General features: G+C 42.1%; 4 protein-coding genes across 8 annotated transcripts in view; 1 reads left to right on the top strand and 3 right to left on the bottom strand.

The window, feature by feature from the left end:
* Nucleotides 1-1,654, bottom strand: part of il17a/f2 (interleukin 17a/f2) — a 3,189-nt gene extending 1,535 nt beyond the window's left edge. Inside the window, exon 1 of the mRNA XM_035627787.2 lies at nt 705-1,654. Coding sequence (XP_035483680.1) covers nt 705-737 — 33 coding nt within the window. The 5' untranslated portion in view covers nt 738-1,654. The remainder of the gene's footprint in view (nt 1-704) is intronic.
* Nucleotides 1,655-5,437: 3,783 nt separating this feature from the next.
* On the top strand, nt 5,438-7,240 carry il17a/f1 (interleukin 17a/f1). The gene is made up of 3 exons (XM_035627781.2): nt 5,438-5,676; nt 6,077-6,312; nt 6,426-7,240. The coding sequence occupies exons 1-3, from the start codon at nt 5,644-5,646 to the stop codon at nt 6,670-6,672; spliced, it is 516 nt and encodes a 171-aa protein (XP_035483674.2). The 5' UTR covers nt 5,438-5,643; the 3' UTR covers nt 6,673-7,240.
* stmn4l (stathmin-like 4, like) lies at nt 6,502-12,239 on the bottom strand. 4 transcript variants are annotated; one of them, XR_004790426.2, is made up of 6 exons: nt 10,517-11,916; nt 10,325-10,420; nt 9,218-9,423; nt 8,699-8,881; nt 7,885-8,576; nt 6,502-6,638 (listed from the first exon to the last, which is right to left on the bottom strand). XR_004790426.2 is itself a non-coding variant. In XM_035627777.2 (6 exons), exons 2-6 carry the CDS (start codon nt 10,527-10,529, stop codon nt 8,568-8,570), a joined length of 507 nt encoding a protein of 168 aa, XP_035483670.1. In that variant the 5' UTR covers nt 10,530-10,578; nt 12,146-12,239; the 3' UTR covers nt 7,267-8,567. The 4 variants fall into 4 exon arrangements, 2 of the variants coding, with proteins under 2 accessions (XP_035483670.1, XP_035483668.1); XR_004790425.2 differs by having other exon boundaries at nt 6,595-6,735; XM_035627777.2 differs by lacking the exon at nt 6,502-6,638 and adding an exon at nt 12,146-12,239 and having other exon boundaries at nt 7,267-8,576; nt 10,517-10,578.
* Nucleotides 12,240-19,213: 6,974 nt separating this feature from the next.
* gpn1 (GPN-loop GTPase 1) lies at nt 19,214-25,902 on the bottom strand. Of its 2 annotated transcripts, none has more exons than XM_035627752.2 (13): nt 25,637-25,902; nt 23,898-23,991; nt 23,444-23,550; nt 22,339-22,376; nt 21,775-21,853; nt 21,596-21,690; nt 21,370-21,415; nt 21,135-21,281; nt 20,956-21,038; nt 20,692-20,731; nt 20,510-20,600; nt 19,766-19,879; nt 19,214-19,586 (listed from the first exon to the last, which is right to left on the bottom strand). In XM_035627752.2, the coding sequence occupies exons 1-13, from the start codon at nt 25,802-25,804 to the stop codon at nt 19,480-19,482; spliced, it is 1,209 nt and encodes a 402-aa protein (XP_035483645.1). In that variant the 5' UTR covers nt 25,805-25,902; the 3' UTR covers nt 19,214-19,479. The 2 variants fall into 2 exon arrangements, with proteins under 2 accessions (XP_035483645.1, XP_035483642.1); XM_035627749.2 differs by lacking the exon at nt 25,637-25,902 and adding an exon at nt 25,592-25,613.
* Between the last annotated feature and the right edge of the window lie 1,598 nt (nt 25,903-27,500).

Genomic DNA, 27,500 nt, shown 5'->3' with positions numbered 1-27,500 from the left:
ATATCATTTAATTGACCCTTTCAACTCCGCTGTAGAAAAGCTCCGCCGGCGCCAACACTACTATTTTTCTTGTAATATTTTCAAAATTCTACAAAAAAATCTTTAAAATGAATCTCTTGACATCCCTTATTATAAATTATACAAACACACACAAAAATTTCATACAATTTTGCAAAATAAACCAATATTTCTTAACTCTCCATAAGTTATTTGAACGACGTCAGAATTGTTGGCTTTTGAGATATGAACATTTCCTCTCCCCGAGCGTCGACAACTGGACGTAACGAAACGTAATGACGTCAATCAACACGAGATAAAACAATAAAAAAAGGAATATCTGCGCCACTTGTTTCACAGATCATTAATTTAATATTTTCCTCCTTTGATAAAATCACCGGTTTCTATTGGTCGAGGCTCAAACCTCCTTCAGACAAACTCACATTAAAATGAGTCTGACTCCACGTGAAACGGTCCAGTGGAGGATCCGTCACGGCTGCTGCAGGAATAATCAGACTAATAATCAGACTAATAATCAGACTAATAATCAGACTAATAATCAGACTAATAATCAGACTAATAATCAGACTAATAATCAGACTAATAATCAGACCAATAATCAGACTAATAATTAGACTAATAATTAGACTAATAATCAGACTTTCTTTGAATCTCTGATGGAAACCGAGGATGAATCTGATGCTCACCAGCAGTTTGTCGCCGCTGCGTCTCGGCCTCATCTTCTCGGTTTGGTTCCGTCCGTCCTCTGCGGAGCGACGGCTCCCGGACCTGCTTCATTTATGTCGACGTGCGACTCTCAGATCTGACAACAGACGCAGAGGCGACGGGGAGATTCCGCTTCTCCAGACGTTTGTTCTCTGATGAAATCTTCAAACATCCTCAGAAAACATCAAACGGACAGAAACTGAACCAGATGCTGACTCAAATTTCTTAGTTTGCATGTGACACAAATCTCTTCCTGTAGGATTTTTCCTGACTCGGCATATTTCTGAGTCTGTTATTTCAAGTTATGTTGTTTTATTTTTAAACTTTTCTTTTAAAATTCTTCGAGAAACATTTATTTTCTGCAGCTCTAATCGTCTTCCGTAGAATTTTGGAGGATTGTGAGTAAAATGAGCAGAATATCTTTTCATTTTTAATATTTGACAATAATAATAATAATCTTTATTAACAGTCATTGATCATCTTTGGTCTCGACAGCAGCTTCACCGCTCATTTGGAATTTGACAATTTCGCTTTGTTTGTTTGACAATTTGTTCTAAATATTTAGACACATTATGAATATGACTGACGAGATTAAATTAGATTTCTTTTAAATGAAAACAGATACAAAAAGTAATCGATGTAAAAATATACGAACCTGACGTGTTCTGAATTTTTTTTTATTTTTATAAATGAATAAATTATTATTTTTAACTAAATCACGTCAGGCAGTTTCCGAAAATCCCTCTGATTAAATACAAATATAAAATATTGAAATATGTTTTTGATATAGAAATATTAAACTGTTCTGTCTTTACAATCAGATATTTGTACCAGCAGCTTCTGAAGATTCAAATTTAATATGTTTCTTTGATTTTAGTTTGTCATCCAAAGTTAATCTCAAATTGATAATTTTTCTCTACTTTTAATTTATCTTTCTGGAGTTCAAACTAAATTTAATCTAATTTAAATACAACTTTACAACTCAGGCTCCAGTTGATCAAACTGACGTTGACACAGATTTTGTTTCACTTGTGCGAGGTTTGGTTCTTTGGTTTGAAGAAGCTGTTTGTCACTGCTCAGCTTCCTGTTTCCATATAAGGTCGTCAGACTGGTTCCTGTGCTGTGACATCACGGCGGGGGCGTTTCCTGTGGTTCGACTGTGATGTGGTCGACTCTGAGCCGTCAGCCTCGCTCCCCAGAGAGGAAACCTGAGACGGGGCCCGGGCGCGTCCCGATCAATCATCAGATTTGTATCTGGTTACCGGCAGCGGCGTCGGGGCTTTTGACCACGTGCAGGAAGCGTCGGCCAAGTCTTCCCCGATCCTGAAAACCATACCGTAGGAGGGAATTACCGTCGGTTAAAGACGAGTTTGAGCTCGGCGAAGCTCGTTCGTGTGAATGTCCACTTCTTCTGCCGACACAAAGATCCTCGATGGTCAGAGCGATCGCTCGCGGCCCAACGTCAAGAGCATCTGACGTGTTTCTCATCGATATGTTCAATAGTGGGAGTTGTATCTTATTAATTCATGTTATATCATAATGTCATTCGAGAGGATGAGATGTTGCATGAAAAACAGAAACTAAGGCTCCGTCCACACGACTCTGTTTCTTTTTTTAAACGTTCGTCTCCGTATCAGTATTTATCTCCGTCCACCTGAAAAAGAACATTCACGTAAACTGAGCATGTGTGTGTCGACGATTAGTTACAGAAAATACTACGAATGAGAAACAACAGTACGTGTTTAAACTAAAGTTGAAATAATAAGAGTGAACGACGCTTCGCCTTCAGCGCTGGTCGCCAAGTGGTGACGGATGGGAACCAATCAGGAAGTAGAACGTTGAGAGATAAGTTAAGATAAGTTAAGATAAGTTAAGATAAGATAAGTTAACTTAAGTTAACTCAAGATAAGTTAAGAAGTTGAGATGAGATAAGTTAAGATAAGTTAAGATAAGTTAACTTAAGATAAGTTAAGAAGTTGAGATGAGATAAGTTAAGATAAGTTAAGATAAGATAAGTTAACTTAAGTTAACATAGAGATAAGTTAAGAAGTTGAGATGAGATAAGTTAAGATAAGATAATTTAACTTAAGTTAACTTAAGATAAGTTAAATTAAGACAAGTTAAGTTAAGATTAAGATTAAAATAGGATAAATTAAGTGCAGATAAGTTAAGTTAAGTTAAGTTAAGTTCAGTGGAAAGTGTGATAATAAAATTCATAAAGTAGTGAGAAATGTAAAATAAAAGAATTAAAATAAATATAAAAAAGGTTCTGACTCAGACTCTGACTTGAGATATTTCATCCAGATTAAAAGCGGTTTGAAGACGGAGCGCAACCCGACGCAGGAAGTCTCCTTCAGATCAGTGATAAGCTTCGAGCCGTCAGTTAAACCAGGTCAGAGGAGAAGCTGCAGCGTGGGCTGAGAAACACACACACACACACACACACACACACACACACACACACAACAAACAGCATTGTGATGAGGCTGCAACATCGCCACAGTAAACCAGGTCACTTCCTGCATCACATGATGCGACAGAGACAAGTCAGCAGAAAGATAATCTCAAGCAGGGGTGAAGAAAGAGGGGCGACCCCCGAGTGAGTCAGGGGGCCCGGGTGGCCCGGGGGGGCGAGGGGCCCCCGCACCAGAACCCTGTGATGTCAGATTGTTGAAGTTTGTCCGATGCAGCACAGATGTGACATCAAAATAGCTGTGATGCAGAATCTGACTCGACGTGAGTCAAACATCATTATCATATGTTAACAGAAAAAAACATTTTTTGCCAATCTAGTAAACGTGGAGAAAATGTTGACCTCAGATCTTTCACAGCTGGACGACTGAGGTTTGTGGAGACGTTCACAGACTGACGTTATATATTAAAAATATATAAAAACTTATTACTGCATTTGTACCATAGACTGATAATCACTGACTGTATATGAAGACGATCACTGACTGTATATAAAGAAGATCAGTGACTGTATATAAAGACGATCACAGACTGTATATAAAGACGATCACTGACTGTATATAAAGACGATCAGAGACTGTATATAAAGACGATCAGAGACTGTATATAAAGACGATCACTGACTGTATATAAAGATGATCACTGACTGTATATAAAGACGATCAGAGACTGTATATAAAGACGATCACTGACTGTATATAAAGAAGATCACTGACTGTATATAAAGACGATCACTGACTGTATATAAGATGATCGCTGACTGTATATAAAGACGATCGATGACTGTAAATAAAGACGATCACTGACTGTATATAAAGACGATCGCTGACTGTATATAAAGACGATCACTGACTGTATATAAAGACGATCAGTGACTGTATATAAAGACGATCAGTGACTGTATATAAAGACGATCACTGACTGTATATAAAGACGATCAGTGACTGTATATAAAGACGATCAGTGACTGTATATAAAGACGATCACTGACTGTATATAAAGAAGATCACTGACTGTATATAAAGACGATCACTGACTGTATATAAGATGATCGCTGACTGTATATAAAGACGATCGATGACTGTAAATAAAGACGATCACTGACTGTATATAAAGACGATCGCTGACTGTATATAAAGACGATCACTGACTGTATATAAAGAAGATCACTGACTGTATATAAAGACGATCACTGACTGTATATAAAGACGATCGGTGACTGTAAATAAAGACGATCACTGACTGTATATAAAGACGATCAGTGACTGTATATAAAGACGATCAGTGACTGTATATAAAGACGATCACTGACTGTATATAAAGACGATCACTGACTGTATATAAAGACGATCGGTGACTGTAAATAAAGACGATCACTGACTGTATATAAAGACGATCAGTGACTGTAAATAAAGACGATCACTGACTGTATATAAAGACGATCAGTGACTGTATATAAAGACGATCAGTGACTGTATATAAAGACGATCACTGACTGTATATAAAGACGATCACTGACTGTATATAAAGACGATCACTGACTGTATATAAAGACGATCACTGACTGTATATAAAGACGATCACTGACTGTATATAAAGACGATCACACGCTCTTGACCAATCGTGAATCAGTGTCAGCTGTCAATCATCACGTCTCAGCCTCAGTTTTTATATCATCAAATAACTAATGTGAAGCAAAGTGATCAGAAACATGAACATGTGAACAAACATCAGTGATAAGAACGACCTCACATGACATGGAGGGGGCGGGGCTTATGACCTGTACTGCAGCCAGTCACCAGGGGGCGATCAGGAGGATTTGGCTTCAACTCGTCCATCTTTAATTACAGTCTGTGTATCATGGAGACATGATAATGTTGAAAAATTATATTTCCAACAGAATTAGTAGAAAACGAACAAATCTAAAATTGAAGCCGCTCCTGCTCCCAGAGTTGTCTGTGAACGTCGGCCAGCAGTTGGATGACGATGTCAGGAAGCTTCACGATGAAGACAAATTACAATCATAAATAATGTTATAAAATATGATGTTTCAAAGGTTAAAGACTGGGACCCGCGGAGGAAACGACGACCTGGTTAAAAAAATCTCCTGCAACTTTTTCGTGCAGAATAATTTCACCACTGTGTTGAATATGAAAGTGGGTCACCAATTATGATGCAGTCTGGTTTGTGCGGTTAAGAAAGAAAGAAAGAAAGAGAGGGTGACATCATCAGAGGAAGGCCAACACCAGCGTGATCAGGATAAAAAGCTTCGAGCGACATCCAGAGCTCCAGTGAACAAGTCGACGACGACGACCTGCGACTTTACAACGATTCAATCAGTCAGAGACGAATACTGTCGAACCTGCACCTCCAGCCGAGCCCGGGGAACCTTCGCACTGCTGACATCATCTGCTCAAAGAATCTGAAGAAGACGACGGCGAATTCAAAATGTTTTCAACATCAGGCTTCTCCAAAGTGACGGTAAGAATTCTGCCTTGGTGATTTTAATGATGATTTTATTATTAGATTTAAATTTTAAATTTTAAAATTCATAAATCTCGACGTTACTCCAGAACAATGGGTTTCGTGTGTTTGGAAGCTTCACACACAGTGTTTAAAATCGAGTACATGAATAATAGATAATTGCACATCTGCATGATGTTATGTGGAACTGTACTTTACTTTAGTGATAAACATAATAAATATGCGGTACATTTACATTATGCTTTTTAGTGAAGGTAAATATATTGCATCTTTAGCCGCCGAATATTGTCTTCGTGAAGCACATTCCTATAAATGATGAATGTAATAAAAAAACATTTTTTTACACACTGAAAATATAAAGAACAAAAAATAAAACTTCCTTTTTCTTCTTCCTCAGGCTGCCGTTGCGGCGGCGATGATGATGGTGATGATGATGCAGATGATGACGACGGAGGCGGCGGCCATGTTGAAAGCAGGCATCAAATCAAATCACTCAGGGAGGACACACAGGAAGTCTGACGCCGGCGCCGCCGCGGTAGAAACGGTCCCCCTGCAGCTGGACACCAGCGCTTTGGTTCCTACCACAAACATCATACCGCTCGAGAACTCCTCCATCTCGCCGTGGACGTACAAGTACGTACACACACGCACAAACAGAGTTAGAATGAATAAAACTGTGTAATGGTCCTTTAATCGTACAGTTAAAGGCGACATTTTGACCCTTCTCCCCCTCTGTCCATCCTCAGCGTCTCCCACGACGACGATCTCTTCCCCCGGATCCTGTCGGAGGCTCGCTGTCTGCTGAAGGGCTGCCTGGACTCCGAGGGCCAGGAGGACCGCAGCCTGGAGTCCAGGCCCATAATGCACCAGGTGCTGCTGCTGCGGCGGTTCAAGCCGGCGAGGGCGGGGCACAGCTACATCTACAGGCTGGAGTCCCGCCTCATGGCGGTGGGCTGCACCTGCGTCCGACACATAGTGCAACAGCAACAGTGAAGAGCAGCGGAGAGCAGAGGGGCTTCTCGTACGGAAGACCAGTGATGTCAGAAAAAACTGATGCTGAAAAGGATTCAATTTGAAAAGAAAAAAACATAAAACAGAAGGGAGCACATCCCTCATTAATCTGCTCGTACATTGGCATCTAACAGTTTCTTACAGTTCTAATGTCATAGATTAAATAACTCAGGTTGTAACTTTTGATTAGTAGCTAATATCTTTAGATGATTCATGAATAGCTGAATATTTATTATTATAATTCACAAATTATAATTATTTACACTTAATTTAACTTTTTTTGACCAAATATTCTATTTAACTTTTTAAAATGTATCATATTTTATTTTTTAAGAAGAAGAAAAAAAAAATTTGAGAAACTACACAACTGAACTTTCTGAAGTTTAGACACAAAGATTATTACTGGAGGTGTTTCATGTACTGTTTCCTATTTATGCCTAATTTAAGTTAATTTAAATTGTGATTTATTTAAATGATTTTGATCCGATGTAGGTATTTTTTGGTGATGTAATATTAATATTAACATACTTATGGTTCAAAGGCTGAACGTGGTTCAATAAAGAAACTGAGCACAAATAGTGTCATTGTTTTATTTACGAGTTAAAATATAATGTGATTTCTGTACATCGTCGTTATCGTCGTCATCATCATCATCATCATCATCATCATCATCATCACACCCTGACTCCTTTACACACTGACATTGCCAGGGAAACACACACACACACACACACACAAACACACACACACACACACACACACACCACTGCAGCTGTAAACACTGTACACGATCGATTATCAGTTGTTCATCAATGAGATTCATCCATTCATCATCAGGACGGTTGGTATAACTGTAGCAACCTGTGATGTAGCTAACGTTAGCCACATGAGCTAAGTGTCTGTTTGTTGATGCATCAAAGCAAATGTTAACGTCTCGTCACTAATGTTCGTACGTTGTCATCAGAGTTGATGTGAAATAAATGTTTCCAAAATTGGTTTCTATGGTACCACAAGGATTTATGTTCAAGTTCTTTTTTTTCCAGTTTATTTAAGCGACTTTGAGTCCCTGAAAAGCGCTGTATAAATATAATCTATTATTATTATTTACAGACAAATTACGGCCTCGTGGGTGTTTTCGACTCGGACTCATCTGTTTTCTTCTGGTCTGACCCGGACTTGTCTCGCTCCTCTCACCTATGACAGTCTGGTCTCATCCAAGTCCAGACTTTCCTTTCACCGCTCTAGTTCTGGACCTGATCTCAAACCTGCTCGTCGTTTCGTGGACTCCACCTCTGTGACAAGCAGGCAACACCTGCTGATGTTGCTGCACTTCCCTACAGCTGCCACTAGACGTCACTGAAGAGCCACACTACAGCGGTCAGACCTGTCGAACCTTGTTGTTGTGTTTGACAGTAGATGTAATGATCTGAACTGTCCAGCAGATGGAGCCGTTTGACAGAGGTCCGTTTGGGTTCGAGTCCGCCTTCGTTTGGTTTGGTGGGGAACAACTTTTCATCCATCGATGCACAGTCACACGCACATGAACACGTTGGCACTGTTGGCATGGCAACAAAGCACAGTGAAACCCCTGTGAACCACTGGATAATGACTGAATCTGCAGCAGCTCCTTCGGGTTCACTAGTTCAATCTCGTTTTAAAAAGAGTCCTGGACGTTCGGGGGAGCAGTCGGACTCGGCCCCGAGTCGCCCACTTAGATTTCTTCTTCTCCTTCTTCTTCTTCTTCTCCTCCGTCTTCTTCTCTCACACATCTCAGTCACTTCCTGTCAGTCTCCCAGTCGGAGCAGCGCCGGGTTCAAACCCCCAGCTCATCCAAAATGGCTTCCAAATGAAGTTCAGCTTGTGTTGTGATCAGGCCATCAAGACACCTGGAGGTGGAGGACAGAGGGCGGAGTTAGTCACGTGTGAATCCTGTTGAGAACTTACTGAACAGATTTCCATTAAACTCGGTGGAAGGAACATGGACCTGGACAGAACTCCTCCTCCTCACCTCCACACTGTGCTTGTCCTCCTGCAGACGCTCCTGCGAGGCGTTCAGGTGCATCATCTGCCGCTGCTGCTTGTCGGCGTCGGCGCGATGCTCCTGACGCTCTTTGGTCAGAGCTTTCTGAGCGACCTCCCGCTCGTGCTCCCTCCGCTCGGCCAGGTGCTTCAGCAGCTCCGCCTCCTGACACTAGAGGGAGACAGAGGAACAGTTTACAGTGAGCCCAACAGAACTCCTGTCAGATTTGATCTGGTCTCTTGTTCGGCACTGTGACTCTGTCGAGCGTAAACTCTAGTTTCTCTGTGGTTTTTCCAGTAACTTTGTTTCCGAACGGACCAGTAAGTTTCCAGGCAGCAGACTTCCTGCTGATCAGAGATCTGGCAGAAAGAGCTGTGAGCTGAACAGATGATAATTACACGAGCAGCACTCATGGTGCTCCTCAGGGATCCGTTTTAAGACCATCCCCAGTTTTTCATGACGTTCATGTTCCCTGGAGGATGAATCCCACAGAACGCCGTCACTCACCTTCCGTCTCTCCTGGGCGGCGTCCAGTTTCTTCTGGATCTCCTCCAGCGACGGCTTCTGGCGAGGCGGCGTGGTGGCCCTGAGCTCGGGGCCGCCGTCGAAGGTGGGCGGCTTCAGGATGACCTCGAAGGCCTGGCCGCTCGCCCGCTTGCTCAGCTCGATCACCTCCATGTCCCGGATGTTGCAGAGGTTCAAGTCCACCACGCCTGATGAGAAGCAGAACACGAGAACATGAAATGACCACGGACTGGACATTCATTGATATGATTCGACATTGATCCTGTTTGGGATTATTCCGCTACAATTCCAGTTTTTGCTTGGATGTGAGAAACTGTACAATGAGACATGGGAGTAAGCTGCTGGACCGACACACTATATAATATTAAAACTAAAACACTACGGTTGAAAATCAAATTTGCTCCTCAGGGTATTTTCTTTGAAATTAGGTTTGAGTAACCTCAACCTCAAAACAAGAAACTACTAAAATCAGAAGTGATAGATGGTGTTAGGTGTTTTTTTAGTTTTGAAGATGTATTTTAATTGGCTCATTTTGTGGTTAAAATTCTTAAGGATACAGGAGTAAAGTTCTGAGCAAACACCCCTAACTGATGAAGACTGTGAAGTGCAGCTGAAAGCTCCAGGTGGAGTCGCCCCGAGGCTGATGTGAGGTTGTGAATCAGAAGAGTATAATCAGATTACAGTGATCAGATGAGAGTGATCAGATGAGAGTGATCAGATCAGATGAGAGTGATCAGATCAGATTAGAGCGATCAGATTAAAGTGATCAGATTAGAGCCATCAGATTAGAGTGATCAGATCAGATTAGAGTAATCAGATCAGATTAGAGTGATCAGATTAGAGCGATCAGATTAGAGTGATCAGATTAGAGCGATTAGATTAGAGCCATCAGATTAGAGCGATCAGATGAGAGTGATCAGATTAGAATGATCAGATTAGAGTGATCAGATTAGAATGATCAGATTAGAGCGATCAGATGAGAGTGATCAGATCAGATTAGAGCGATCAGATTAGAGTGATCAGATCAGATTAGAGTGATCAGATTAGATTAGAGCCATCAGATTAGAGCGATCAGATGGAGTCACTGACCTTCCTTCTTGTCGACGCCAGCGTCTCTGGGCTGAGGCAGGATGCAGGAGCAGAAGAGAGACACCAGGGGGAGCTCTCGCATCTTCTCTTTATACGCTGAAACGGGCACGAATGAACAAGTTGAGCCGAACCATTCGAGCACAAGTCACAATTAATATTGACATGAACAAACAGCTGCTGCTCAGTTTTCACCTGTGAGAGTCATCGTGCGGCGGGTTCCTGTCGAAGACACTGTGGTGAGGTAGAGTCTGGTCCTGAGGACAGAGACAGAGACGGAGTCAGACATCCTCCTGAACACCAGGGGGCAGCAGAGAGACTCCACACAGGTTTTACTATAAATCTGTTGCATTCTGTTTTCATTTCTTTCATTCAATTGTTTTAACTTCTTATCTCGGGTTTTACTCGAACATCTTCTGGCATTTAATTATTTAATCTTGGTTTAATCTTTATCCTTTTCTCATCTCTTTTATTATTTGATCGTTTATCAATTTATTTGTTTGGCTTTTTCTGCCTGTTTCCTCATTTCAAATTCATGAGATGCACGACAGCGTTTCCTGTAAAGCACTTTGTGTTTCATTGTTTGTATGAAAAGTGCTGTACAAATAAAATCTGACTGATTTGATTGGTCGATTGAGCTGAGACACTTCATGAGTTCAGGTTCCCAAAGGAACCTGAGCAGACGTGCGGGGAGGAAAACAACCTCTGAGGAAACTCTGCCTGGCAGACAAAACTCAGGGAAGTTTTTAAACATCGTCTTTTTAATCTCATGCATCATTTGGTCGTTTGTTCTATTTTATCTGCGAGTCAGAACAAAAATCTGCAGGATTAAAGAAATATTTTGTTTATTCACATCCCTCATTTTCTGTCAAAGTTTAGTTGATGATTGAACTGAATATCATCTCGATTGAAAGGTCAGATTTAGCTCATGAAACAGATTCTTTTCCAGATGGTTCGTGTTTTTGGAACTGATGATGATTCATTTGCATTAATGAGATCATCATCTGTTATTGATTCCGCGGCAGCAGCAGTGACTTGTGGGAGATTGAAACAGTTCCTCTGAGGTGTGAAGAGGCGGAGAGACAGAAACTTATCAAACATCTCTGAGTCACAATCGAACGTTTCCTCAACACGAACCTCCAGGTCACGAATTAATTCAGGAGATTCACAGAAACGTGAGGTGAACAGAAGCAACATTCCTACGGTTCAGATCGTCGATCACGAGATTTACATCCGACAGCAAAACAAATATCACGTCACGTGGTTCACATCTAAAGAGCTGAACCACAAACAGAAAATATGCAAATTAAATCTCGTTTTTCTGCAGAAAAACATGCATAAAACCATCATCTATATGTTTTACTGTGTGTGTGCGTGCGTGTGTGTGTGTGTGTGCGTGTGCGTGCGTGCATGTGTGTGTGTGCGTGTGCGTGCGTGCGGGGGGACTAAGCGATGATGTCATTGTTTTGCCAGTAAGCGCAGCAGCTTCTGCAGAGACGAGCTCCGACACTGAACTCGTCATGGATAAAGAACGAAAAAGGAAAAAAACAACAAATGCAACGAAGAGGAAACAAAGAAAAGATGAAAACGATGAAGAGAAGCAGCGAATGAAACAAAAGAGAAGAAGAAGAAAAACTGGAGATTGAAACTGACTTTCATCTATTTCTGCTCTGACCTGAAAAGATGCTGCAGCTGCAAACATGCAGACAATAAAAAATACACATATATATATATATATAATATATATAACATAAATAATCTGAAAGACATGTGAGTGTGTGAGTGAGTGTGTGTGTGTGTGTGTGTGAGTGTGTGTGGACTCACCCTGCAGCGACGCTCGTCTCTCGTCTCTCTGTTCAGACTGAAGATCTGCAGCTCGGCAGCATCAGCACCAAACGGCAGCCTGCTGCCATGACATCACCCCGCAGCCATCCGATTGGCCGGCAGGGATACCGGCCTGCGATTGGTCCAGCAGGGCAGAGGGAGGGGGAGGAGGAGGTTCAGAGGAATCCTGACAGAAAGCTCTTCTTCAGAATAATGATCATTTTTACTGAGCAATGAGAACAAACATCAGAAAAGAAAAAGTAAATGAATTAATTCAAAGATGAAAACATTTGGAATCATAATCAGAAAACAAGTCAATGATATAATATTTACATTTTTATACAAACTTCTTAAAAGGTTGTATAAAAATAAATAATTCATTATAATACAAAATAATCCGACAATTCAACATGACAGTTTTTATTCATGAAGTCTTAAATGTTCCGTCTGTCACTTCTCCTCATTAAAACGTCTAAGATTATATATTATATTTCATTTTAAAACTAGAGAAACGTGTTGTTTTTATCACGGTGAGGGTGCGTTTCATTCGCTCGCCGGCCGGTGGCGTCACGTCTCCTCTGTTTGGTGTTTTTGGACTCGGAGAAACGTCGTCGGCAGCTCGACTCGTCAGAGACTCACCGACGGTGAAGCTGCTTCAAATGACTGTTTTTCCTGGAGTTTGTTTGGAGGCGGAGACCTCTGACCTCTGACCTCTGACCTCCAGCCTGTATCTTTGACCTCAGCATCACTAAAGTCACTTCGCTGCACCGGAGTGTCTGAGTCCGTCCTGCGCTCGGGACGTTTCCCAAAACCACCACCATGATGTTTTGTTTCTCCTCACACCAAAGATCACAGAGGATCAGAGACACCAGAACATATTCACATGGAAGAAGCTGAAATCAGAGAATTATGACTCTTTCTTTTCATTATAACTACTTGAACCAATTAACCGATTATCAAAATAGTTGGTGATTCATTTATTAATCAAATAACTGTTGCAGCTCTCCAAAACACGGACAGAATCTGAATGTATTAAATATAGTTTCAGAAGAAAACAGATCCGGTTTGATCTGGTTTGTTGGTTGAATGTGTTTCTGAGGAAATGTCAGCACTAAATTTATAGTCTGACAATGAATTACTCATCGTGTGTGTGTGTGTGTGTGTGTGTGTGTGTGTGTGTGTGTGTGAGTGTGTGTGTGTGTGAGTGAGTGTGTGTGTGTGTGTGTGTGTGTGTGTGTGTGTGTTTGAGGAGGTGAGTGTGTGTGTGTGTGTGTGTGTTTGAGGGGGTGAGTGTGTGTGTGTGTGAGTGTGAGTGTGTGTGCGTGTATGTATGTGTGTGTCTGTGTGTGTGTGAGTGTGAGTGTGTGTGTGTGTCTGTGTGTGTGTGTGTGTGTGTGTGTGTGTGTGTGTGTTTGAGGGGGTGAGTGTGTGTGTGTGTGTGTGTGTTTGAGGGGGTGAGTGTGTGTGTGTGTGTGAGTGTGAGTGTGTGTGCGTGTATGTATGTGTGTGTCTGTGTGTGTGTGAGTGTGAGTGTGTGTGTGTGTCTGTGTGTGTGTGTGTGTGTGTGTGTGTGTGTGTGTGTTTGAGGGGGTGAGTGTGTGTGTGTGTGTGTGTGTGTGTGTTTGAGGGGGTGAGTGTGTGTGTGTGTGTGTGTCTGTCTGTGTGTGTGTGAGTGTGTGTGTGTGTGTGTGTGTGTGTGTGTGTGTGTGTGTGTGAGACCTCAACCACCTTCATTAAATACACACGAGGAACTCAACTGACAGCTGAGGACTACAGCTCCCATAATGCACCACAGTGGAACAGGGTGTCCTCACACACACCACACTCCCCCGCCTGCTCCCCTCCTCACAATGAACCAGATGATGTAATGCAGCTGCAGTGTGTGTGTGTGTGTGTGTGTGTGTGTGTGTGTGTGTGGTGAGTGAGCGGCTGCAGCAAAGTGGAGCAAGAGAAACCTCCACATGCCAACTGATGATGTCACCTGCAGCCAATCAGCTAAGAGACAGTGTGTGTGTGTGTGTGTGTGTGTGTGTGTGTGTGTGTGTGTGTGTGTGTGTGTGTGTGAGATGAGATGAAGGATTCAGCAGAATGTTTCATTAAAGAGCTTCGTCTTCGTCGAGTGGAAACAGAACAGAATATGAAGAATAGAGAGAGGTGTGTTATGGACAGTAAGGGGGCGGGGCTTGTTCTGCTTTCGAGGAAGAATGGCGGCAGACTAACGGGAAAAGATGACATCATCTCTGATTCTCAGCAATGATGTCATCGACAATGAGGTCACTGCAGCGATCTCAACACAGTGATGTCATCACATCGTCTATTCTGTCTCCTGATCATTTCTGCAGGGGTTTACGCGAAGACCGGGGTCTCCTGATCATTTCTCCAGGGGTTAACGTGAAGACCGGGGTCTCCTGTTCATCTTTTCAGGGGTTAACGTGAAGACCGGGGTCTCCTGATCATCTCTTCAGGGGTTAACGTGAAGACCGGGGTCTCCTGATCATCTCTTCAGGGGTTTACATGAAGACCGGGGTCTCCTGATCTTCTCTTCAGGGGTTTACATGAAGACCGGGGTCTCCTGATCGTCTCTTCAGGGGTTTACATGAAGACCGGGGTCTCCTGATCGTCTCTTCAGGGGTTTACACGAAGACCAGGGTCTCCTGTTCATCTCTTCAGGGGTTTACGTGAAGACCGGGGTCTCCTGATCATCTCTTCGGGGGTTTACATGAAGACCGGGGTCTCCTGATCATCTCTTCAGGGGTTTACGTGAAGACCGGGGTCTCTTGATCATCTCTTCAGGGGTTTACGTGAAGACCGGGGTCTCCTAAACATTCTGCAGGGTTTTTTAATGAAGTCTGGGCGGCTGTGACACTAACCAGATGGTCGGTGGTTTGATCCCCAGCTCCTCCAGTCTGCCTGTTGAAGTGTCCGTGGGCAAAACACAGAACCCTCAACCCCCTGACGCCTGAGTGAGGACAATGAGTCGCAGATTAAGAGCTTTATTAATGTGTGTGTGAAGCTGTTTGATCAATAAGACAAGAACATTTATACAAACACAGTTAATCGAACATTTACATCACTTAATTCGTTAAACATAATTGTTTATTTCACGTCTACAAATCCTCACGTGAGCAGTGATTCTAGAAATATTATTATTATGAAACATAAATGATCAGAACATCCTTCATTGACACAACCATGTACATGTGTGAGTGTGTGTGTGTGTGCGTGCGTGTACATGTGTGAGTGTGTGTGTGTGTGTGTGTGTGTGTGTGTGTGTGTGTGTGTGTGTGTGTGTGTGTGTGTGTGTGTGTGTGTGTGTGACTCTCAGCAGTTGTGTGTTGTGTTTGTGTCGGCGAGACGTCGTGACTGTTTCTGTTGTTGGTCGTGTCGGTGGACCAATGAGGAGGAGGGAGAGAGAGAGAGAACAGTGTGGGCTGAATGTGAGAGGAGGTGATTCACTGACAGAGAGAGATAACACACGTTCCAACTGTACAACTGTACATCACAGACACATACTGTACTTTCCCCAGGTTGAAAACATCCAAAAGGATTTTGAAAACAAAGACAAAGAAAACTTCTGTACCTGATGAGTGAAAATCCAACAAAGTGCAGCAGATTTGTGAAGTGACCGTCCTTTCCTTTATTTCTACTGTGAACTTTATTTGATTGCAATGTCCACACTGATATATTTTTATCTTCATATATATTTACCCACCTGTGTACATCTATATGTAAACAGCCTTTTTAAGACAAAAATCCAACAAATTCCTGTTCATATTTCTAAATATAGCTTGACCTTTTTTCATATATGAATATGTATATTTAAATACAACAATAGAGTTAGAACTCTATTCCAGTTCACTGCTACTGTATGTGCATTGTAATTTTTCTTTTTCTTCACGCTTGCTTTGAAAACATAAACTGTTGTTTTAGGTAGAGAGAGTCGTACCTTTGTTTTCCTCGTGTTACAGAAAACCCTCGGCTGTTTTAATTTTTCCTTGTGAGAATTTGACAACAAGAGAAAGTTATTTGGTGTGAAACCTGTTTGGGTTGAGCTTTAGTATTATTATATTATTCTCATTACATTATTTAACATCCTGGTATGATAATGATAAAAACTAGAACATCTCTGAGCAGAGCTCACGTCTACAACATCAACAGAACCTCACACACTCACGGAATCAATTCACTGGATGTGTCTGATTGTTTTTCATTATTTCCTGGTACAGTTTAGTGGGTTACACCGCCTACTTAGGTACAGAAGGTCGGGGGTCGATGCCTCGCTAACTGTTAATCGCTTTGGACAAAAAGCATCAGGAAAATGAATATAATGTAAAAATCTGAGAGAATCGTTTCTCCTTCACCTTCGGGATCCGACACGTCGTCGTCGTCTGCTGCAGATTTCTTCATCAGAAACAAACCTGAACTGAAGTTCACTGGTTCTATTTTCTCTGCATGCTTCGTCAACTCGAAGATCTTTATGCACTTTATGAATTTGTTCTTGTGTTTTTCCCACAGACTGAAGGAAGCGAGGCGGAGAGTGACTCAGCTGCAGGATCCCAGCCAGTGAGGAGGCGGCGGCGGATCTGGAACCATTCAGAGCTCAGACATGAATGAACGACCACGGCCTCCGTCTGTGGAGAGAGTCGGCTTCTGTCAACACTCCACCGATCGGAACCATCAGAACCTCACTGATCAATCAGGACCATCAGAACCATCAGAACCATCAGAACCATCAGAACCTCACTGATCAATCAGAACCATCAGAACCATCAGAACCTCACTGATCAATCAGAACCATCAGAACCATCAGAACCATCAGAACCTCACTGATCAATCAGAACCATCAGAACCATCAGAACCTCACTGATCAAACAGAACCATCAGAACCTCACTGATCAATCAGAACCATCAGAACCATCAGAACCCCACTGATCAATCAGAACCATCAGAACCTCACTAATCAATCAGAACCATCAGAACCTCACTGATCAATCAGAACCATCAGAACCTCACTGATTAATCAGAACCATCAGAACCATCAGAACCTCACTAATCAATCAGAACCATCAGAACCTCACTGATCAATCAGAACCATCAGAACCTCACTGATCAATCAGAACCATCAGAACCTCACTGATCAATCAGAACCATCAGAACCTCACTCATCAATCAGAACCATCAGAAACTCACTGATCAATCAGAACCATCAGAACCTCACTGATCAATCTGAACCATCAGAACCATCAGAACCTCACCGATCAATCAGAACCTCACTGATCAATCTGAACCATCAGAACCTCACTGATCAATCTGAACCATCAGAACCTCACTGATCAATCTGAACCATCAGAACCTCACTGATCAATCGGAACCATCAGAACCTCACTGATCAATTAGAACCATCAGAACCTCACTGATCAATCAGAACCATCAGAACCTCACCGATCAATCAGAACCTCACTGATCAATCTAAACCATCAGAACCTCACTGATCAATCAGAACCATCAGAACCTCACTGATCAATCGGAACCATCAGAACCTCACTGATCAATTAGAACCATCAGAACCTCACTGATCAATCAGAACCATCAGAACCTCACCGATCAATCAGAACCTCACTGATCAATCTAAACCATCAGAACCTCACTGATCAATCAGAACCATCAGAACCTCACTGATCAATCTGAACCATCAGAACCATCAGAACCTCACTGATCAATCTGAACCATCAGAACCTCACTGATCAGTCAGAACCATCAGAACCTCACTGATCAATCTGAACCATCAGAACCTCACTGATCAATCGGAACCATCAGAACCTCACTGATCAATTAGAACCATCAGAACCTCACTGATCAATCAGAACCATCAGAACCTCACCGATCAATCAGAACCTCACTGATCAATCTGAACCATCAGAACCTCACTGATCAATCAGAACCATCAGAACCTCACTGATCAATCTGAACCATCAGAACCTCACTGATCAATCAGAACCATCAGAACCTCACCGATCAATCAGAACCTCACTGATCAATCTGAACCATCAGAACCTCACTGATCAATCTGAACCATCAGAACCTCACTGATCAGTCAGAACCATCAGAACCTCACTGATCAATCTGAACCATCAGAACCTCACTGATCAGTCAGAACCATCAGAACCTCACTGATCAATCAGAACCATCAGAACCTCATTGATCAATCAGAACCATCAGAACCATCAGAACCTCACTGATCAATCAGAACCTCACTTATCAATCAGAACCATCAGAACGTCACCGATCAATCAGAACCATCAGAGAACAAACTGCTCCTGATGCTTGTGGGAGTTTGTCCATCATTGACCGATATCGATTATCACTAATTTTAGAGGGCGATTACCAGTATTCGTCTGCTGTAAAGTGTCAAATGATCTTAAGATTTTGAATAACACAGTATGTTTAATTCACACAAAGTGCAGGGAGCTACTGTATCAGCAGCATCATTATGAAGTTGAACAAACAAACATGGACGAGACATTGCTAAAGTCCAGAGAGTCGTGACGGCGGCTGCATCAGAGACGAAGTATCACATTTTAAAATTAAATGATTTTATCGGCAAATAGGCTTAAAAAACCCGAAAATTCATAAAAATTTTCATATAACTCAGATATGAAGACAGTTATGGACAGAGTTTTCAATTTCTGTGAATAATTTCTTCTAAACTACACACTGTAGCTTTAACAGGAATAATTCATGGATCAGAATGAAAGAAAATGACATCATGTTTTTAACTTTGTAAAAGATACGATTAGAGACACAGATCATTTAGATTAATCAACGATTCCTCATCATGTGGTATAAATGACATCATCATGATGACGTCATGATAAATACAATATAATAAACATCAGCGTTGTGTGACTGGGATGACTTCTGATTCATTTTATTAAACTCTGTTCAGACCAGAGTTCAGTTATAACTGGATCAGATCAGTTGATCAGGTTTATTATTGATCCGTCAGTCCCGTCACGGATCAATAGGACGAAGTCAGGAGGGAAAAATGTGATGGGAACAAAGAGAGTGTCTGAACTAAAAGTTTTTTATTTCATCCTTTCTTTTTATTTTTTATTTTTTTTACATACAAAAGTCACAACTGTAAAGAAAAAAAAACAAGAGGAAAGAACAATAGAAGATTCTGCTCTGATATAAAAATATAACTTATATTTTCAGGTAGGAGGAGTGGAGGTCAGAGGTCACCTGATCAAACAGGAAGCTCAGTTCATCATCAGACATCTCCTGTACGTCCGCATGTTATCTGTTCCCCCCAGCGTTCCCTCACAGGTCAGATGTCAGTGACCCTCGGGCACGGCGCCCTTCCTGTTTCGGACCTGGACCACTTCCTTCCTCTCCTTCAGGAAGTTCCCGAAGGCGTCGCCCTCTTTGCTCTCCTCCGTAGCTGAAAGACAGAGAAGCAACGATCAGAACCGACAGATTCTGTTTCAGACTAAATCTAAAGTTTCCAGGCAGGAAAGTTCGATAGTTTTATTAATAGTTAATAGATTTTATATAGTTTTATTGTGACTGAGCTCTGTATCATTTTGTAAATACAGCAGATGTTTTTTTTCACTTCCTCACCGCTGTGGTCGATGTCGTCCGTGTCACTCTCCTCCTCCTCCTCTGAGTCCTCGTCATCGTCACGGTTACCGCGCATCATGATGAGGTCACTAGGGCCCGTGATGTCAGAGACCTCTAAGGGGACAGGAAACCAGGAAGAGCAAAGTCAACTTTGAATTGAAAAGTTTTCACGGATCTGTAGCGTCAGTTACGACGACTCCACAGGATCTTATCAGAATTTCGGGGCTTTTGGGTCGAAGCTGAGAATAATCTTCTCTTTAAAGAGTTTATGTTGACTTTGTTCTCATCCAAAGTTTTAGTCACTTTGTCAGAAAACAGCCGAGGTGACGCTGTTAACTTTTATATTGATATTAGATTTCTTCTTTTTGTGCATAATCCAAAGACACTGAATTTATATGACAAAGAAAATTGGAAAATGAAAATTGGACCAAGTGTAAAAACAATATGAGATCAGGTTCCACAGAATTGTAGTAAAGACGGAAGTCAAACATCAGTAAATCAGTCAGGTCTGTGCATCTCTTCCTCCCACCATCATCATCATCATGTAGGAACTATTTCTTCAGATCCGTCAAAGATTTTTACTTGTGTTTTACAATATAGGGTTTGTGTGAACGTCTCAAAATTCAACACGTGAAGAATAAAGTTTTCAATAACGAATGATTATTAAATCTTCCCTTATCATTAATATCATCAAACGACTGAGTTCTCTTCAGGGATGTGTTCTGAGGAGTCGGTGGGTTCTACCTGCGGCAGGTGAGCTGCCGATGTCCACGGCTCCCAGGTCGTTCCTGAGTCGCTCCAGCTGCTGCTGCTGCTTCCTGCTCTGGGCGTCGGCCTGGCGGGACAGAACGTCACGGTTAAAAGACACACAGAGGTTTTTTTAAAGAAGACGGAGAGAAAAAGGAACACACGACAGACACACTCACCAGCTGTCGGCGAAGTCGCTCGTATTCTGGCCGATAGTCTCTGAGGAAGAAGAAAAAGAAAAGAAAACGTGAAGCAGACAAGATGTGACAGTTTATCAAAGTCTAAAAAGCCTCCATTTTATCAAGCTGGACATATAATATATATAATAAATAATCAAAATAAACTAACGACTACAATTCATAGTAAAGCTATAAATAACTTAATTATTCTGTAAATTACTTTATTGTTCCGTAACAGTAAGAGCGTTAGCCCCACCCACTGACCTGTCGTACTCATCGGCGGCATCCTCCACCTGAACGAACAGCTCGTCCAATCCCCTTCCCGTCACCGCGGACACGCCCACCACCTGCAGACGCATGGACAACGCCGTCAGGACAGAACTGCGTCATTTAACGCTGAGCCGGAACAGGTTAGCATGTTGCTACATGGCTAATCCTCTTACCCTCAAGTCGGTGTAGAACTCGTCCAGCACCAGACTCATGGAGCGCGTCAGGTTGCTCACGTACGATGTTTCCTGGTTCAGGGCGTCCTGGAAGACCTCAAAGTCCTGCATCCACTCCACTGCGAAGCTGTGGTCGATGATGTCCGTCTGCGCAGACGAGCAAACGAGTCGATGAGTCAACGTCAACACGACGGGAGAAACGTCACACAGCAAGACAGGAAGTGACCTCACTGACCTTGTTCATGGCGACGATGAAGGGCAGCTTGGTCTTGTAGAGAATACTGAGGAGGAGGAGGAGGTGCGTTAAACACAGTATATAAAACATACTGTACATCATCTTTAGATGACTTTTTATCATTTCAGGATTATTGTTAATATAAATATATAAAATCTCTCCCCGACAAACGACTGCGACGACATCAGCAAGTCTGGACAGTTCAAAGTTCTGCGTGTTACTGTACCTGCAGGCGTAGAGCATGTTGGACATGAACGTGACGGGGTTGACACTGCGGGACGTGTCCATCACGTAGATCACGACACACGGGAAGGTTGACGCCTGTAACACACACACACACAAATTAATTAATATTAAGTGAAACATGGAAGAAGTATAGAAACAAGCGACAGCGTTCAGACCTACCAGAGCCTCTGTGATGATGGTTCCAGACGCCGACCAGGTGAAGACCTCGATCTGACCCGGGGTGTCGATCAGCACGTACCTGCAGAGGTCAAAGGTCATCAGACACAACGACACACAAACTTCATTCACTACTTCTTGTTGTCATTAATAAAAAAGTTATGCGACTCAATAAACTATAATAGATAATAAAAGTATTGGAATAGTGTTAATCTAAAAACTCAAAAAAAGTTGCTCAATAAAAACATAACAGTTTGATCCAAAATATTTCTAAATATAGAAACATGAAGAAAATATTTCTTTACTCTTCATAAGTTGTTTTAACAATCGTTTTTTATGAAGATTTTATTTTATTTTCTTGTTTACTCTTTTTTTCTGTTCCATGATTGTGAATTGAAACGATATAAAAACTACTCATGACGACACTTGCTGGAATTCAAGAGCAATCAGCTGCTGCTCCTGCCAACATGTACACGTCAAACAGGAAACTGTCATCAGACGAGGACGACTCGACGTCCACGTGGTCGGATGTGACAGATTTCAGACCAGCTGCGACTTGATACTGACCTGTGATTCTGCTGCTTCTTCTCTATGAAATGCATCACCTGAGGAACACACACACATATATAATCACATATATAATCTCAGCTCAGTTTGTTGTGATTTTAGCATCTGGAAAATGAAACCAGATGTTGTTACGTCCTGAAAAAATAATTTACTTCCAATCTAGAAAACTACGTTACTACATTGTTGTGTCGTGTTTACGTTGTAAGCTACTTGTTGGCATGGCTAAACAAGAGCAACCGACTGGAATGATTCGACCGGCAGCCGCTGCATGAAGAGCTGCCGCTTAACGTTCAGCTTCCACCAGCTAAGCACCTTTGCTATGTAGGCTACAGCTCAATGTAGGTTTGTTTTTTTGGACTCAGGGATTCTATGCTCATTGCCCATAACAGGTGGATTTTGTTGGAAGAGGAGTGTTTATTTATTTGTGGACACGAGCAGCTATTACTGTTGTCAAGTGTAGAACACGTTGAAGTCTTTTTTTTTGCTGCGACAGGCACATTTGTTGTAGTTGTTGTTTTTGCAAGGAAATATATTGGCATATATAACCTTCCAATGTACATATATCTTCCATTGATTACTACTTACAAAATATAATGGAAAGAAATGGATGTTTATTTTTAAATATGACCAAAACAAAATGATTTAAAAAAAAACATGTATAGAATTAATTTTTTATGCATCAAGATGCATCGATAATCGTTTTATAATCAAATCGTAGCCCTCTGAATTTAAAAGAAATCGAATCGTGAGGTGCTTAAAGATTCACATATACCGTTGACAAGGAAATCGTGGTTTCCGGTTCAGCGACGAAAAGCCGCACGCGTAATTCATGCAAGTCTATGAATACAGTCTATGTTCAGTACTGATATTCTATGTGAGCTAGTTTTCTGGTCTGTGCTCGTTTACATTTGGTTTCTTCACTAAAAAGAAGACCAAAACACGTCTGTGCTTTGGTTTAAAAAAGTTGAGACCTTTAGATAAAATGTGCTCAGGCCTTTGAACCAAACATATCTCATCTACACTTTGGGTAAAACTGTAAAATAGCTGTATTTTTTGACAGAGTTCGCAGCCTTGGTTTGGTTCATTCAGAGCGTCTGTCCGTCACCTGATCAAAGCGCGTGGCGAACAGGTTGAGTGACGTCACGATGCCTCCGTTGGGTCCGAGGCCGTACTGCTTCATCACCTCCTTGTAGTTCACCGTGTCCCGGATGTCTGGAGGAGAGACGACGGTTACAGAGAAAAATGTCGACCGTGTTTCCCAAAACCCAACATGATGTTTTGTTCATACACCAAAGAAATTCAGTTTACTGTCACAGAGGAGCAAAGAAAGCAGAAAATATTAATATTTAAGAAGCTGAAATCAGAGAGTTTTGCCTCTTTTTTTCATCAAAACTACCTGAACCGATTAATCAATTATCAAAATAGTTGGCTATTCATTTGGTAGTAGATTAGTAATCGATTAATGGACTAACTGTTGCGGCTCTACTCTGTTCTGTGCTGCACTTCACGTGTTAGCCACCGTCATGTTCCGAGTGTCCAGGTAATAGACTGGTCCTCACCGATGTTCGCAGGGAAGGGCACTTCGTGGACAGCGGGGTCAAGGTTGATGACATATGGAGGAGTTTTCCGATTATGGAGGTGAGCCGTCAGCCTCTGGAGAAGAGAAAAAAGCTACCGTCGATAAAACGGACATGACATCGATTCTGGTTGATATAAAGCCCCCGAGCTCACGTGCATGTGAAGGGATCCTTGATTTAGAGGCGGGAACGGTATTGTTGTATTGTATTTACTTAAACTTACAGCTAAAATGTTCATAACATACAGCTAGCATGTTCTTAATCCTACAGCTAGCATGTTCTTAAACCTAGAGCTATCATGTTGACAACCTAGAGCTATCATGTTGACAACCAACAGCTAGTAAGTTAACAACCAGCAGCTAACATGTTGACAACCAACAACTAGCACGTTGACAACCAACAGCTAAAATGTTAACAACCAACAGCTAACATGTTAACAACCAACAACTAGCATGTTAACAACCAACAACTAGCATGTTGACAACCAACAGCTAAAATGTTAACAACCAGCAGCTAACATGTAACAACCAGCAGTTAACATGTTGACAACCAACAGCTAACATGTTAACAACCAGCAGCTAACATGTTGACAACCAACAGCTAACATGTTAACAACCAACAGCTAACAAACAGCTAACATGTTAACAACCAGCAGCTAACATGTTAACAACCAGCAGCTAACATGTTGACAACCAACAGCTAACATGTGGACAACCAACAGCTAAAATGTTGACAACCAACAGCTAACATGTTAACAACCAACAGCTAACAAACAGCTAACATGTTGACAACCAACAGCTAACATGTTGACAAACAACAGCTAACATGTTAACAACCAACAGCTAAAATGTTGACAACCAACAGCTAACATGTTGACAACCAACATCTAACTGGTGCATAGCCTACAGCTAACACATTCATAACCATCAGCTAACATATTCATATACTACAGCTAAGTGATTCATAACCTTCAGCTAGCATGTTAACAACCAACAGCTAACATGTTAACAACCAACAGCTAGCATGTTGACAACCAACAGCTAGCATGTTCATAATCAATAGCTAAGTGATCATAACTTACAGCTAGCATGTTCATAACCAACAGCTAGCATGTTCATAATCAACAGCTAAGTGATCATAGCCTACAGCTAACACATTCATAACCATCAGCTAACATATTCATATACTACAGCTAAGTGATTCACAACCAACAGCTAAAATGTTCATGATCAACAGCTAAGTGATTCATAACCTACAGCTAGAATGTCAATAACCAACAGCTAGCATGTTCATAATGAACAGCTAGCATGTTAACAACCAACAGCTTACATGTTCATAATGAACAGCTAGCATGTTAACAACCAACAGCTTACATGTTCATAATGAAAAGCTAGCATGTTCATAACCCACAGCTAGCATGTTAACAGCCAACAGCTGACATGTTCATGATCAACAGCTTATGTGATTCATAACCAACAGCCAACATGTTCATATACAACAGCTAGCATGTTCAGAACCTTTAGCTAGCATGTTAACAACATACAGCTAACTGATTTGTAACCTACAGCAAACGTCCAGTTACCGGACACACGTGTGAAGAAATGTCCACCGGTGTCCGAGAGGAACTTTAAGACCTTTTTTTAAACCATCGTGTTTCTGGGCTCGTTGCCTGTTACCTGACTCACGTGGCTAGCCGTCGTTAGCCACACTAGCCAACTGACCTGAACGAAGGTGGTCTTCCCGGACCCCGCCATCCCCAGCACGATCAGACACACGGGTTTGTCCCGAGCAGCAGCAGCAGCAGAAGCCACCGGTGACCCGCCATCTCCCGCCGCTGAACACTGTTGGTTTTCCATCACAGTCTCGTCGGGACGACGACCGTCTGCCATGTTGCTGGATGTTGTGGCGACTGACTGCCGTCAACACACTGGTACTGTCGTCAACGCACTGGTACTGCCGTCAACACACTGGTACTGTCGTCAACACACTGGTACTGTCGTCAACGCACTGGTACTGTCGTCAACACACTGGTACTGCCGTCAACAGCTGTCGTCAACACACTGGTACTGCCGTCAACACCTGTCGTCAACACACTGGTACTGCCGTCAACACACTGGTACTGTCGTCAACGCACTGGTACTGCCGTCAACACACTGGTACTGTCGTCAACACACTGGTACTGTCGTCAACACACTGGTACTGCCGTCAACAGCTGTCGTCAACACACTGGTACTGCCGTCAACACACTAGTACTGTCGTCAACACACTGGTACTGCCGTCAACACCTGTCGTCAACACACTGGTACTGTCGTCAACACACTCGGAGGAAGGTGAAGAGGAGAAGAAATCAGTGAGTACACACTTCTACAAAGTGACCACCAGAGGGCGGACATGGGTTTATATTTAAGTGTGTCATTAGTCCTATAGATAGATGAGAGGATAAATGGAGCATTTTATTAATCGTATTAATTAAGTACTCTATTAATCTCTTAAATAATTAAAATACTTTATTAATACCATAGATAGATGGATAGAGTACTTTATTAATCCCATAGATAGATGGATAGAGTACTTTATTAAACCCATAGATAGATGTGATTAGATGGGATCTATGGGCATCTCCTGCCGCTGCTGGACAATCTTGGTTTCCCATCAAAGTCTGGTCGGGACTGGGACGACAACCTTCTCCCACATCTGCCTGTTTTCAAAGTTCGGTGAAGCTCGACTCAGTACACGGAACCCTGAACCGGAGAATCGGCGGTGAGACCGTTGGGCCTCGGTGGAGGTTTGAGATTTATTGAGTGAGGTTCTCGTTGTAATAGGAGTATGGGGTTAGGTTCATTGGAGACTCTGAATTGACCGTAGGTGTGAATGTGAGAGTGAATGATTGTTTGTCTCTGTATGTGGCCCTGTGATAGGCTGCCGACCTGTCCAGGGTGAACCCCGCCTCTCGCCCAATGTCAGCTGGGATTGGCTCCCGCGACCCTTAAATGGATAAAGCGGTAGACGATGAATGAATGAAGATCTAAAGAAAACACTGAGGTTCTGAGGCAGATAAATCATATGTGAAATAAATTCAATAAAGCGCATTTTGCGTTTTTTGTTCTCCAGAAATCACAGATCTAATCCCTTTTGTTTTCCAGAATCCTCCAAAGAGACAAAGAGAACTCACCTCAGACGTGTTGGTGTCGTTCCACCTCCGTCTGGACGTCTGATCTCTGACTCTTACATTGCACTGCACACACTCATGATGCCCTGAATACATGTTGATTTCACTGTTCAAACACAGAAAAGAACAGCGAGTGATGAATTAAGTGCCAATAATAATAATAATTAAGACATTTAAAGATTTCACTGTTTAGCTATTTGCTCTTTTCAAGCTGTTATTGTTCCATCAATATGTATCTGAAAACTACCTGGTTGTTGCCAAAAGAAGCAATGAAACCATGAAGTTGTCAACGCTGTTGTTGGCAGCTCCCATCTCCCTGCAGCTGAAGTCATCTGACGTGAGAGGATGTTACTGCGGCTCAGCTCGGTCAGTCCTGTCTTTATCTGAACAGGCAAATCTTCACATCTACATGTCTT

The sequence above is a fragment of the Scophthalmus maximus genome, chromosome 4, assembly GCF_022379125.1.
Source record: "Scophthalmus maximus strain ysfricsl-2021 chromosome 4, ASM2237912v1, whole genome shotgun sequence".
Classification (NCBI taxonomy): Eukaryota; Metazoa; Chordata; class Actinopteri; order Pleuronectiformes; family Scophthalmidae; genus Scophthalmus; species Scophthalmus maximus.
Note: the sequence above shows the minus strand (reverse complement) of the source record. Positions and strands in the feature narration are given on the sequence as shown.

Coding starts and splice junctions, on each gene's coding strand:
- il17a/f1 (XM_035627781.2), top strand. CDS start 5,644: ATGTTTTCAACATCAGGCTTCTCCAAAGTGACG. Junction 5,677..6,076: donor CAGGCTTCTCCAAAGTGACG/GTAAGAATTCTG, acceptor CTTCTTCCTCAG/GCTGCCGTTGCGGCGGCGAT. Junction 6,313..6,425: donor ATCTCGCCGTGGACGTACAA/GTACGTACACAC, acceptor GTCCATCCTCAG/CGTCTCCCACGACGACGATC.
- stmn4l (XM_035627775.2), bottom strand. CDS start 10,673: ATGCAACAGATTTATAGTAAAACCTGTGTGGAGTCTCTCTGCTGCCCC. Junction 9,424..10,324: donor TGGCGTCGACAAGAAGGAAG/GTCAGTGACTCC, acceptor GCTTCTCATCAG/GCGTGGTGGACTTGAACCTC. Junction 8,882..9,217: donor CCGCCCAGGAGAGACGGAAG/GTGAGTGACGGC, acceptor GTCTCCCTCTAG/TGTCAGGAGGCGGAGCTGCT.
- gpn1 (XM_035627752.2), bottom strand. CDS start 25,804: ATGGCAGACGGTCGTCGTCCCGACGAGACTGTGATGGAAAACCAACAG. Junction 21,854..22,338: donor AAGAAGCAGCAGAATCACAG/GTCAGTATCAAG, acceptor TGACCTCTGCAG/GTACGTGCTGATCGACACCC. Junction 21,691..21,774: donor CCATCATCACAGAGGCTCTG/GTAGGTCTGAAC, acceptor TGTGTGTTACAG/GCGTCAACCTTCCCGTGTGT.